We start from the raw sequence: 13,652 nt of genomic DNA on the forward strand, positions 1-13,652 counted from the left end.
GTGGTACAGGTCTCAGCATCACTGCAGGCTGGCCTCTACTCAGGCAGCCTATGTTCACAGTCCCTGTGTTGCTCTGCTCCTTCCTGCTGGCATGATGTTTGCCCAGCTGCCAGGCCATGCCTTTTACCCACTCAGGTGAACCTGGCAGCACAGTGAGGGAGAGAGTGTGTGTATAAAAGGGCTGGGGAGGTGCTGGGGAGGTGCTGGGGAGGTGCTGGAAACATTTACAAGAGGAAGCAGTCCAGCCAGCCTGATCTGCTCAGGGTATGAGATGCTACAGCCACGCAAGACAGGGAGAGCAGCTGGGCTCTGCTCTGCTGTCAGCTCAGCTGCTGCTGCTGTTGTGGGGAGGAGAGGAACTCGGAGAGGAGCTCTGGCTGCCCTAAGCTGGCGACACAGCGTGGGAAGCAGCGATGCACAGCCCAGGGCCCTGGCCCGGAGACTGGCTGGCTCCTGCCTGCGCCTTCACGGGGATAAAAGCATTACAAAATGAGTAAAGAAGAGAAGATCAGAAGGTTTGCTTTGCCAGGAGGAGAGCTCCCACCTTTCCCTGGCAGGGCTGGGCTGAGGTGACAGCAGGAAGCCGTGCTGGTGCCGGAGCCAGCAGAGATTGCCCTTATCGCATACAATCTGCATGAGGCAATGGGACGTGGCCGTCATCTGTGGCAAGGGCTGCCAACAGTGGGGCTGGCTGTGGCGGTGGGTTGCCATGGCACAGATGCAAACAGGCACCCTGGGCCCTGGCTGAGTCATCTGGGGCGGGCATGGCCCCAGCTGGCACATGGGGCCACAACCGGCTGGCTTGGGGCTGCGCAGCACCGCTAGAGCCCCAGGAAGCCAGAGCGGGCAAAGCCCACTGCCCCCTGGGCTCTTCAGTCTGGGGAAGGCTGAGAGGGATCCGATCAATGATCATCAATAGCTGAGGGCTGGGGGGCAGGAGGGAGGGGACAGGCTCTGCTCACTTGCTCCCTGGGATAGGACAAGGGGCAGAGGATGGAAACTCCAGCACAGGAGGTTCCAGCTCAGCATGAGGAGGAACTTCTGCCCTGGGAGGGTCCCAGAGGCCTGGAGCAGGCTGCCCAGAGAGGTTGTGGAGTCTCCTTCTCTGGAGCCTTCCCAGCCCCCTCTGGATGTGTTCTGTGTGCCCTGTGCTGGGTTCTCTGCTCCTGCTCTGGCAGTGGGGTTGGACTGGATGATCTTCAGAGGTCCTTTCCAGCCCCTGACCTCTGTGATCTCCCCAGGAGAAGCATTCCTCACCTCTCGGTACCCTCCTGGACCTTCCCTTCCCATTGTGGTCCCCACAGCTGCTCCCACCGCTGGGGCAACCTACAGCTCTGCTCCTGCTGAAACTGCCTTTGTGCTGGAGCAGAGCTGGGGGCCCTGGAGGAGCAGTCAGGCTGGTTGAGCTGGGCTCTTGGAGGCTTCTGCCAGCGCTTATGGTGACACCAGGGTGGTGTGCTGATGTCAGCCAGTCACTGCTCGTTTGCATCTGGCAGTCAATGGAGAATGATTCTTATGAGTGACTGAGGGAGCTGGGGATGGTTAGTGTGGAACAGAGGAGGCTGAGGGAGACCTCACTGCTGTCTGCAGCTCCCTGAAAGGACCTTGTGGAGAGGCTGCTGCTGGTCTCTCCTCACAGGTCATTAGTGACAGAACAGAGGGAATGGCCTCAAGCTGCCACTGGGGAGGTTCAGAGTGGACAGGAGGAAGAATTTTCTGCTGGCAAGAGTGGTCAGGGACTGGAATGTGCTGCCCAGGGAGGTGGTGGAGTGCCCAAGCCTGGAGGTGTTTGAAGGTGGTTTGGCTGTGGTGCTTGGGGCTGTGGTTTAGGGCTGAGCTTTGCAGAGCAGGGCTCTGGGCTGGGCTTGGTGGTGCTGAGGCTCTGCTCCAACCTGAATGTTTGTGTGATTCTGTAATGTCCATGGGGTGAAGGCTTGGAACAGGTGAGGGTGCCCAAGATACAGCAGGGCAAGACCTCTGCTCCTGTGGGGTGACACAGCTGTCTCTGCCAGGACAGCATGCCAAGTCCATCATGCCATCACCTCCTTCATCTGTCCACAGCACAAGGTCCATCCCTGCAGCAGGAAGCCATGGCTTTCCCATTGGCTTCTCCCACCCTGGGAGAACTGCCCAGGCAGCCAGCAGAGCGGATAAGTGAGACCCTGCATGCTGGGATTGAGCCCCTGCCATGCTGTGCCAGGCTGGGGGGGGCAGGGATTGAGCCCCTGCCATGCTGTGCCAGGCTGGGGGGGGGCAGGGATTGAGCCCCTGCCATGCTGTGCCAGGCTGGAGGGGCTGGGATTGAGCCCCTGCCATGCTGTGCCAGGCTGGGGGGGGCAGGGATTGAACCCCTGCCACACCATGCCAGGCTGGGGGGGCAGGGATTGAACCCCTGCCACACCATACCAGGCTGTGGGGGCAGGGATTTGCTGCCTGGTGTCTGACTCACCCATGGCTGGGCACCAACCCACCACAGTGCCAGATGTCTTGTGTCAGCTGTGCCCACGGGGTGCATGCCAAGGGAGCCACAGGGCCAGGGACCAGGAGCTGGTGGCAGAGAGGGTGGGCAGCCGGCTCTGGGGTGCCACAGGGCTGGTCCAGGCAGTGGGATGGAGGGGTGGCACGGGGGGCTCTGGGTGTGCCAGGGTGGTGTGCATGCCAGGTGCTGCTGCCACGCCAGGGGATGATGCTCACTGGTGGGGGCCCTGTGCACTGGCTGGGTGACAGAAGCCCAGAGGGGCTGTGTTGGGCAGGCTCACCCACTGGGGTGCTGCAGGAGAGTCCTTGTCTCAGCAGTGGCAAAGCAGGAGGCTGCCCTGGGGAGGAAGGGCCCAGACAGAGGAATGTGTGCAGGGACAGGGATGGCTTTGAGCAGGGTTTATGGAGTGGTCAAGAAAACACAGGAAATTGGCTCCAGCTGAAGGTTCTCCTGCTTGGGGACTGCAGCAGGGACGGGAAAATAGACAAGAGATGGTGTCATGGAGGGACCAGACAGGGCCTGATAGCAGCAAGGTATGGAAAGCTGAGAAGGATGCCAAAGACAGCAGAGGATTATCCAGGTCTGATAAGGCTCTGGGCAGTATAAAAGGACTTTATGGGCTGTGGAGGAGCAAAGGCAAGGAACTGCATGGAGATGCCAAACCTGCTAGGAAAGAGAGCAAAGTGGATAGAGATTGCTGAGCTAGAGCTGGATGAGGGATAAGGCAAATGCTTTCCAGGCCATTAGGAAAGGAGGAGGATGTGAGACAGCAGCTGCTGGAGATGATATGTTAGAAATCCTTAAGCCTGGATAACTCACACCCAGGGGTCCCTTCAGGGCTGGCTGGAGCAGCAGCCAGGATCTGTGGGACTGGGAGAGCACTAATGCAGTGTTGGAAAGGGGTGGGAAGCAGGAGAGGCAGCAGCCAGGGGAGAGAGTGCAAACACAGTTCAAGCTAGCAAGCGGGGCTGTGCCGAAGGTCTCGTCGGAGCACGGTGGTCTCTCTCCTGGCTGTGAGCAGCTGCTTGGCTGCAAGAGGCCATTCCATAGCTGCAAGGAATTTCGTGTGTTGCTTCATGGTGTTCAGATGTTGGGGGGAAATGAAAGGAAAAGCATCCTGCCAGAGCCATAGACAGCACAGTAATGGGCTATGAACTGGGTAATTGGCCAGGAAAGCATCGGTGGGAGCTCTGAGGAGGTCTGAAGTGCTGGCAGAGGCAGGATCCTCACTGTGCTGGTGCAGCAGATCAGTCTTCCCGGCACACACACTGGTTGTGGTCCTTCTGTAAGGCTCACAGTGGTATCCATCTCGGGGCTGAGTTTTGGCAGGGGTGGGCTCTTCCTTTCACTGACTCAAGCCATCCAAACGACAGAACTGTTTCTCCCTTGCCCCAGTTATTAATCCCTGGGATTGCTTCAGTTAAGAGTTTCTATGCCTGGGGATTGGGCTGCCTGCATCACCCCTCACAGAACAGGGCAAGGAGGGAAGCTGGCGACTGGAACTGATCCCCTGCTGCCAGCGCCATGCCAACACTCTCCCATCAGCTGAGAAACTGTTTCTTGGTGTGCCAGCAGCAGAGCTGCTTTTAGAAAAGCCAAAGCCAGGGTTTTGTGGTGACTCTTTCAGCCAGGGAAAGCAGGGGAACCTTGCAGGGCTTGCTTGGGGCTTTTGGCTGGGCAGGAGATGTGGCTGTGGCTCAGAGTGAGCCTGCCTTGCCTTGGCACATGTTCCCTGGGCACTTCCCACTGCACTCCCAGGGGAGGCAAGAGGTGAGCTCTCTGCCCTAAGGCATGAGCACATGGAGAAGAAATAATTGTCGAGTCACAAAATGGTTTGGGTTGGAAGGGACCTTTGAAGTCCAACCCCTGCAGTGAGCAGGGACATCTGCAACTGGATCGGCATGCTCAGAGGCTTGTCCAGCCTGCCTTGGGACGTCTCCAGGGATGGAGTGCCTACCACCTCTAGGGGCAACTTCTGCCAGCCTTCCACCACTCTCACCACAGAAAATTTCCTCCTCCTATCCAGTCTGAATCTCCCTGCTGTAATTTTAGTTTAAACCCACCACCCCTGCCCTGTCACAACAGGTCCTGCTAGAAACAAATCTGTCCTCGTCTTTCTTGAAGCTCTGGAAGGCTGCAATAAGCTCTCCCCCGAGCCTTTTATTCTCCGAGCGGAACCACCCCAACTCCCTCAGCCCTGCTGCACAGCGGAAGGGTTCCAGCCCTTGCAACGTTTTCGTGGCTCCTCTGAACCCACCCAACAGGTCCCGATCTTTGCTGTGCTGAGGCCTCCAGAGCTGCATCAGCACAGCAGGCGGCCTCCTCACCAGAGCGGAGCAGAAGGGCAGCATCGCCTCCCTCGGGCGCGCTGCTGGGGACGCAGCTCGGGGCTGGAAGCAGCCGCTCCAAACCCTGCCGGGTGCGGCGCAGCCCGCGGGCCGCCGCCCATGCCCGGCGGTGCGCTGCTTCCTCCCGGCCGCTAGGCGGCGCCGCCGCGGCGGGCGGGCTCAGAGGCAGGGCGGCGTCGCAGTAGGCATGCGCCGGGCGAGGGCGGGAAGTGGCCGCGGCGGGAAGTGGCCAGGGCGGGCAGTGCCCGGGGCGGGAGATGCGGCGGCGGGGGGCGCCGCTGCCGGCCGCCGTCGGTGCGCTCTGCCGGGCCCTGCCGCCCCGCGCCCGGCCTGCCCCCGACACCCTCCGCCGCGCCAAGTTCGACGGGCCGCAGGCGGTGAGCGGGGGCCGCCCCGGGGTGCTCCTGGCCGGCGGCCCTCGCTGTTGCCCGGCCAACCACCCCCCGTCGGGGGGCGACGTGCAGGGGCCGGGGCTGGGAGCTGCGGGCTGGGAGCTGCGGGCTGGGCCGGGTGCGGGCGGGCGGGCCTGGGGAGCGGGGAGCTGCGTGCGGCCGGTGCCCCAGGGCAGGATTTTGTGGGGGCCCCAGGGCACTCGCTACGGGACTGCCGACTCCCTGCTGTCGGAAGGCACTCCTGCTGCTCTGGTTTCGGTGTGAATGGCGTTTCAGCCGCCTTTGCCGTCTCTGCAGCGCCTCCCCGGGGCTGGCCTCCCTGCTCCCTGCCCGGGTCTTTGCCTCGGGCTGGCAGGCAGCGCCGGGCGGCTCCCGGGGCGCTCCGCTCCGCTCCGCTCGCTGTCCAAGCAGGCTCCCAGTGCGGAGTGCAGCTCTAACCCTGGGAGTCCCTGAGTCTGGCTGCTCGCGGTGCTCCCCTGGCCACGAAGTGGTTTCTCGTTGCAGCTCCTTGTGTGCTGCTGCCTTTTGCTTGTGAGCCTTTGCTCCTAGCGTGGTCACATCCTTTGTACCTTCAAGTGCTTGGCCGGCTGTGGGTGAGTTGTGCCAGGTGTGGCTGCATCAGAGCAGGCACCGGGCCTGGGCTTGGAGCCCTTCTCTTGCTCACTGTCAGAGGTGCTCCATTTTGAATCCCTGTGCCATCAACTTCTGCATCAGAGCTGCAGGAAGGTTTACTCCTCTGACTTGCTTTGCCTAGGAAGCTGAGCTGTTGCTGCCCCTGCTGGGGTGCCTCAGCAGACATGCTGGCTCTTGCTGTGCAGCCAGCATCAGTAGCCTGAGTTCACCTCACTGTGTGTCCTCTTCATAAGGAAGCAGATTCATGAACCTGCCTGGTTTGACAGGGGCAGGATGCATCTGTGCTCTCCATGTAACAGCTGGTGCTCAGCTATGGCTTGAATTGATGATTAATGAACATACAGAGAGTGTTTTGCCTGCTGATCTCTCCCCACCTCTCTGGTTTTTTGCAGAGCCTGGATTTCTGGAGGCTGCTCTACACTCTTCTGAGAGACATTCATGGAGGCAAAGGGACAGAGTCTGATGCCATAGGTAACCTAGTCAGTCTGTGTGATAGCCTTCTGGCCCAGGGCAGTCCTGGGCCTGGCTCTGTAGCATCTTTCCTTGCTGACTGTCAGAAATGCTCCAGTTTGAATCCCTGTGCTGCCAGCTTACTGTTGCATCAGAGCTGTGCAGGAAGGTTTGCTCCTCTTTGGTTTGCTTGGTCTAGGAAACTGAGATGTTCCTGCAGCTGCTGGGGGCTCTGGCTCCCCTGTGACATGTTTCTGCTGGTGAATCTCTGCCACAAGCTTGACAAACTCTCACCATCTGCTAGGGTACTGACAGAAGAGGTTTGGCTTGTCCTTGATTCTTTCCTGCCCTCTTTCCCATATGGCACATGGCTCTGTGGGTCATCCTCTATCGAGCCCTGTGCCAGGGCTGTGAACTCTGGCATGTGCACCATGAAGGCAATGCCTTGGGTTGAAGTTCTGGACACACACAACAAAGGCAGACTGTGACTACTTTAGGGGCACCATGAGCATCTCTGTGGCAGGGCCTCTAGCACAGAGAGAAGCTGGCTGTGGGTTGTCTTTTCACAGTGGCAGGGCACTGTTTGCTACTTAAATGTGTGGTGTGTGGTGTTCCATGCACCTCACTACTCCCCAGACAGCTGCCCTGAAAGCTGCCCCTGTGAAGCTCTTTCACTGTCAGAGGAGGCTTTGAAAACGGGATTGTCTGTGATGAACAAAAGTGTCTTCAGCCCAAACCACTTGCCTCTGAAAGCCAGAGAACCCAACCCCAACCACCACTCTTTTAGTCCCCTGGAGCTGGGAATCTGGTGCCTGGAACTGGAGTTAAAAAGGCTGAGGCTGGTGGAGCAGAGCCAGCATAGTTTTGCTGGTGGCTCAGCAGGCAGTCAGCATGGGTCTCACTCACAGCACTGCTGTTTTCATTGTTGTTGCCTTTCTCCTCACCCACAATCTGCTCTGAAGGGTACCTCAGCTTCTCAGCTGTCTCTTCCAGCTTGGTGGAGGTGGTCCTGCAGCAGTGCAACCTCACTGAGTCCTGGCTGCCCCCGTCCTGAGCACTTGGAGATGGGATTTCCATGTGCATGTGGCAGGCTGCTGGCTCCAGGGAGAGCAAACCCAGCCTCGGCTGTTAGGTTGTGGGGTAGGGCTGTGTGGTTCAGCTCAGAGCTGCTGAGCTGAGATTTAGGGAGCCTGCTTGGTCACATCTTGGTGATTGAAACTGCAGCTGAGGCTGGCCAGGCCTGCTGCAGCTGAGGCTGGCCAGGCCTGCTGCAGCTGAGGCTGGCCAGGCCTGCTGCAGCTGAGGCTGGCCAGGCCTGCTGCAGCTGAGGCTGGCCAGGCCTGCTGCAGCTGAGGCTGGCCAGGCCTGCTGCAGCTGAGGCTGGCCAGGCCTGCTGCAGCTGAGGCTGGCCAGGCCTGCTGCAGCTGAGGCTGGCCAGGCCTGCTGCAGCTGAGGCTGGCAAGCCCTGCTGCAGCTCAGGTTGCACTGATTACCTTTGCTTGGCCCAGTGAGTGAGCTGTCTGCTGTGAGCACAGTCAGGATTTTGCTGTCTTCTCTGTCCCTGCTGTGGAGCTCTTGTGGTCTTTCCTGTGTTAATGTGGCAGCCATGGGCACAGGGGCTGAAGAGCTCCCAGGTGAATGTGGGCTCCTGTTGCACAAACAGCAGGTGGAAATGGATTCCTCTAACCCAAGTGCAGTGCTTAGGCCATGGATCAAGCTTCCCTTCCTTTGCTGGTTTTGGACAGCCTCCTAACTACCTTAGCTACACCAAGGAGAGCAGCAGTTCCCAGATCCCAGGGGCAGGCTGGGGAGAGGCCTTTGGCACAGGGGTTACTGTGTGTGTAAGGAGCAGCCTTTGGCACAGGGGTTACTGTGTGTGCAGGAGCAGCCTTTGGCACAGGGGTTACTGTGTGTGTAAGGAGCAGCCTTTGGCACAGGGGTTACTGTGTGTGTAAGGAGCAGCCTATGGCACAGGGGTTACTGTGTGTGCAGGAGCAGCCTTTGGCACAGGGGTTACTGTGTGTGCAGGAGCAGCCTTTGGCACAGGGGTTACTGTGTGTGTAAGGAGCAGCCTTTGGCACAGGGGTTACTGTGTGTGCAGGAGCAGCCTTTGGCACAGGGGTTACTGTGTGTGTAAGGAGCAGCCTTTGGCACAGGGGTTACTGTGTGTGTAAGGAGCAGCCTTTGGCACAGGGGTTACTGTGTGTGTAAGGAGCAGCCTTTGGCACAGGGGTTACTGTGTGTGTAAGGAGCAGCCTTTGGCACAGGGGTTACTGTGTGTGTGCAGGAGCAGCCTTTGGCACAGGGGTTACTGTGTGTGTAAGGAGCAGCCTTTGGCACAGGGGTTACTGTGTGTAAGGAGCAGCCTTTGGCACAGGGGTTACTGTGTGTGCAGGAGCAGCCTTTGGCACAGGGGTTACTGTGTGTGCAGGAGCAGCCTTTGGCACAGGGGTTACTGTGTGTGTAAGGAGCAGCCTTTGGCACAGGGGTTACTGTGTGTGTAAGGAGCAGCCTTTGGCACAGGGGTTACTGTGTGTGTAAGGAGCAGCCTTTGGCACAGGGGTTACTGTGTGTGCAGGAGCAGCCTTTGGCACAGGGGTTACTGTGTGTGTAAGGAGCAGCCTTTGGCACAGGGGTTACTGTGTGTGTAAGGAGCAGCCTTTGGCACAGGGGTTACTGTGTGTGTAAGGAGCAGCCTTTGGCACAGGGGTTACTGTGTGTGTAAGGAGCAGCCTTTGGCACAGGGGTTACTGTGTGTGTAAGGAGCAGCCTTTGGCACAGGGGTTACTGTGTGTGTAAGGAGCAGCCTTTGGCACAGGGGTTACTGTGTGTGCAGGAGCAGCCTTTGGCACAGGGGTTACTGTGTGTGTAAGGAGCAGCCTTTGGCACAGGGGTTACTGTGTGTGTAAGGAGCAGCCTTTGGCACAGGGGTTACTGTGTGTGTAAGGAGCAGCCTTTGGCACAGGGGTTACTGTGTGTGTAAGGAGCAGCCTTTGGCACAGGGGTTACTGTGTGTGTAAGGAGCAGCCTTTGGCACAGGGGTTACTGTGTGTGCAGGAGCAGCCTTTGGCACAGGGGTTACTGTGTGTGCAGGAGCAGCCTTTGGCACAGGGGTTACTGTGTGTGTAAGGAGCAGCCTTTGGCACAGGGGTTACTGTGTGTGCAGGAGCAGCCTTTGGCACAGGGGTTACTGTGTGTGCAGGAGCAGCCTTTGGCACAGGGGTTACTGTGTGTGCAGGAGCAGCCTTTGGCACAGGGGTTACTGTGTGTGCAGGAGCAGCCTTTGGCACAGGGGTTACTGTGTGTGCAAGGAGCAGCCTTTGGCACAGGGGTTACTGTGTGTGTAAGGAGCAGCCTTTGGCACAGGGGTTACTGTGTGTGTAAGGAGCAGCCTTTGGCACAGGGGTTACTGTGTGTGTAAGGAGCAGCCTTTGGCACAGGGGTTACTGTGTGTGTAAGGAGCAGCCTTTGGCACAGGGGTTACTGTGTGTGTAAGGAGCAGCCTTTGGCACAGGGGTTACTGTGTGTGTAAGGAGCAGCCTTTGGCACAGGGGTTACTGTGTGTGTAAGGAGCAGCCTTTGGCACAGGGGTTACTGTGTGTGTGCAGAGCAGCCTTTGGCACAGGGGTTACTGTGTGTGCAGGAGCAGCCTTTGGCACAGGGGTTACTGTGTGTGCAGGAGCAGCCTTTGGCACAGGGGTTACTGTGTGTGTAAGGAGCAGCCTTTGGCACAGGGGTTACTGTGTGTGCAGGAGCAGCCTTTGGCACAGGGGTTACTGTGTGTGCAGGAGCAGCCTTTGGCACAGGGGTTACTGTGTGTGCAGGAGCAGCCTTTGGCACAGGGGTTACTGTGTGTAAGGAGCAGCCTTTGGCACAGGGGTTACTGTGTGTGTAAGGAGCAGCCTTTGGCACAGGGGTTACTGTGTGTGCAGGAGCAGCCTTTGGCACAGGGGTTACTGTGTGTGTAAGGAGCAGCCTTTGGCACAGGGGTTACTGTGTGTGTAAGGAGCAGCCTTTGGCACAGGGGTTACTGTGTGTGTAAGGAGCAGCCTTTGGCACAGGGGTTACTGTGTGTGTAAGGAGCAGCCTTTGGCACAGGGGTTACTGTGTGTGTAAGGAGCAGCCTTTGGCACAGGGGTTACTGTGTGTGCAGGAGCAGCCTTTGGCACAGGGGTTACTGTGTGTGTAAGGAGCAGCCTTTGGCACAGGGGTTACTGTGTGTGTAAGGAGCAGCCTTTGGCACAGGGGTTACTGTGTGCAGGAGCAGCCTTTGGCACAGGGGTTACTGTGTGTGTAAGGAGCAGCCTTTGGCACAGGGGTTACTGTGTGTGCAGGAGCAGCCTTTGGCACAGGGGTTACTGTGTGCAGGAGCAGCCCTTGGCACAGGGGTTACTGTGTGTGCAGGAGCAGCCTTTGGCACAGGGGTTACTGTGTGTGCAGGAGCAGCCTTTGGCACAGGGGTTACTGTGTGTGTAAGGAGCAGCCTTTGGCACAGGGGTTACTGTGTGTGTGCAGGAGCAGCCTTTGGCACAGGGGTTACTGTGTGTGTAAGGAGCAGCCTTTGGCACAGGGGTTACTGTGTGTGCAGGAGCAGCCTTTGGCACAGGGGTTACTGTGTGTGCAGGAGCAGCCTTTGGCACAGGGGTTACTGTGTGTAAGGAGCAGCCTTTGGCACAGGGGTTACTGTGTGTGTAAGGAGCAGCCTTTGGCACAGGGGTTACTGTGTGTGTAAGGAGCAGCCTTTGGCACAGGGGTTACTGTGTGTGCAGGAGCAGCCTTTGGCACAGGGGTTACTGTGTGTGCAGGAGCAGCCTTTGGCACAGGGGTTACTGTGTGTGTAAGGAGCAGCCTTTGGCACAGGGGTTACTGTGTGTGCAGGAGCAGCTCTCCAGGAAGGATAAAGCTCACTGAAGTGGCCTTGTACCTCTTCTTTTGCCAGGGGACACACTGAGCTCTGGCCTGTTGTTTGCATGTGGCACTGGGGTCAGTGTGGCTCTCCTCACCCCTCTGCAGGGTGGGACCTGCTTTTGGGGAATGCTTGGCCAGCTGTTGGGCCTTCTGCAGCAGTGAGGTGCCAGGGGAAAGCAGTGCCTGGCAGTGACAGATTTTGCCTGTGGAAGGGGGCATAGGTTCCCAGGTGTTTCCTTGACCTGGCTGCTGTTCTGTCAAGTGACTTTCGAAGCTGCACCCTGGTGGGCATTTCTCCTTTGGGTTAGTGGTTTGCATTGATCACTTTTGCATCTGGTCTTGTCACACAGGTGCATTCTAGAGGAGATGGAGAGTTTGCTTTGACTGAAGCAGCTCTGCTGCTGGCTGTGATGCCCTGTTCAGAAGAGCCTGCTGCAGTGTGTGTTCAGGTGCTTGCTGTGTGCTTTATTGCCTGCCCAGCAGAAAGTGAAGTAGCTGAGCAACCCCATGTGGAAAAACCCCACACAGTCTGATGTTTGCAAATGCAGGAGCTGTTGTGTGCTAAAGGAAGCCCCTCTGAAGTGCACTGAGCAGTGCCTGCCAAGGCTTCCCTGGGCTTCTCCTTCTGGAGGAGCTGCTTTGTTCAGACATTAGTCTGCTCCAGCCCCTAAACATAGCAGTGGGGCAGGAGTCAGTGTGCTGTGTGATGGTATTCTGGACACAGCCTTGCTGCTGAAGTCATGAGGAGAGGTTTCATGCTGCTCTTTCCTCTCAGAGGCTGAGAGCAGGCAGCAGTGCTGTGTGCATTCAGAGAGCTGGAGGGAATGTCTGCCCCGGAGCCACCATTCATTCTCTGTAGTGTGCCAGGCAGCTCTGGAGCTGCAGTGTGTTTCTGTTTGTTTGACAGATGGAGCAGGAAATGTTCTGCAGCAGTAGTTTCCCATAACACCACTACCTGTGCAGGGGTTTCTTGCCTGGGTGCATGAAGTAATGTGTCAGTGTCTGTTCCTGTCCTTGAGACAGTTCCTTGCCATCTTAGCCTGCCAGGCATAGCCTTTGCTTGAACCCTTGCTGTAATCACTGGCAGTACTCTGCAGGGTTCACAAAGCAGAGGAGCACAGCCTGAGTATTGCTGCTTTGAGAGAGCTGAGCTGTGAGCTTCACCCACAGCCTGCTCCTGCTTGCTGAGCAGCCTGCCATAGGAATGTGCTTGCAGGGGGGGTGGAAAGAGTGAGTCTGTAAATCAGCTCTTCCTAAGGAGCTGTTGCCAGAGGAGGTGTTGGGGTGACTGCTGCCAGCCTCTTAGAGTGATGGTTTTTCCTCTCTCTCCCCTGCCCAGGCTGGAAGAGTCCATCTTGGCCTCGGGTGCTTCCATGCAGCCTCTTCTGCCATTCATCTGAGCAGCGTTTTGCTTGTTAGGCAGAGCAGGGCAGAGCTGAGCAAACCCAAGTGACTTCCCTGAGCTCCTGGGGAGGCTCTCTGAGGCCCAGTTCCAGACCCATGCTGTGACCAGTGACCTGTGCCTGGTGCACCCATCACAGCCTCTCCTGTGAGGGTAGCATGCTGCAGAGGGAGAGGTGAAAGAGCAGTGGGTGAAGGCCCAGAGCAGCACAGTGCTTCAGCTGCAGTTTGCCTTTGTGGAGCTGGTCTCCAGGGGTCTGCCAGGGCAGGGAAATGGTGATGGGGGGAAAGCCACCTGGCTGCTTCTCTGCACCTGCTCTGTGGTTCCTTGGGCTGCTTCCTGAACTGCAGGTGGCAGCATGTGATGCTTGTTTGCTTGGAGCAAAGCAGGAGAGGGCATGCAGGCCTCTGCTGCTGGAGGGAGGCCTCCTGCCCCTGCTGCTGGAGGGAGGCCTCCTGCCCCTGCCTGCTGGAGGGAGGCCTCCTGCCCCTGCTGCTGGAGGGAGGCCTCCTGCCCCTGCCTGCTGGAGAGAGGCCTCCTGCCTCTGCTGCTGGAGGGAGGCCTCCTGCCCCTGCCTGCTGGAGGGAGGCCTCCTGCCCCTGCCTGCTGGAGGGAGGCCTCCTGCCCCTGCCTGCTGGAGGGAGGCCTCCTGCCTCTGCCTGCTGGAGAGAGGCCTCCTGCCCCTGCCTGCTGGAGGGAGGCCTCCTGCCTCTGCCTGCTGGAGGGAGGCCTCCTGCCCCTGCCCCTGGAGGGAGGCCTCCTGCCCCTGCCTGCTGGAGGGAGGCCTCCTGCCCCTGCTGCTGGAGGGAGGCCTCCTGCCCCTGCCTGCTGGAGGGAGGCCTCCTGCCCCTGCTGCTGGAGGGAGGCCTCCTGCCCCTGCTGCTGGAGGGAGGCCTCCTGCCCCTGCCTGCTGGAGAGAGGCCTCCTGCCCCTGCCCCTGGAGGGAGGCCTCCTGCCCCTGCCTGCTGGAGGGAGGCCTCCTGCCCCTGCTGCTGGAGAGAGGCCTCCTGCCCCTGCCTGCTGGAGGGAGGCCTCCTGCC

The 13,652-nt window shown here is 58.8% G+C and overlaps 1 protein-coding gene across 3 annotated transcripts in view; it reads left to right on the forward strand.

Annotated features, from left to right (window-relative positions):
- The first annotated feature begins 5,037 nt into the window (after positions 1-5,037).
- The window catches only part of TEDC1 (tubulin epsilon and delta complex 1), an 82,533-nt gene continuing 73,918 nt past the window's right edge, over positions 5,038-13,652 (forward strand). For all 3 annotated transcript variants that reach the window (XM_068164536.1, XM_068164537.1, XM_068164538.1), the window contains exons 1-2: positions 5,038-5,204; positions 6,245-6,323. In XM_068164536.1, coding sequence (XP_068020637.1) covers positions 5,085-5,204; positions 6,245-6,323 — 199 coding nt within the window. In that variant the 5' untranslated portion in view covers positions 5,038-5,084. The remainder of the gene's footprint in view (positions 5,205-6,244; positions 6,324-13,652) is intronic.

Source organism: Melanerpes formicivorus, unplaced genomic scaffold, assembly GCF_026170545.1.
Source record: "Melanerpes formicivorus ecotype bairdi unplaced genomic scaffold, bMelFor1.0.p_v2 SCAF_81, whole genome shotgun sequence".
Taxonomy (NCBI): Eukaryota; Metazoa; Chordata; class Aves; order Piciformes; family Picidae; genus Melanerpes; species Melanerpes formicivorus.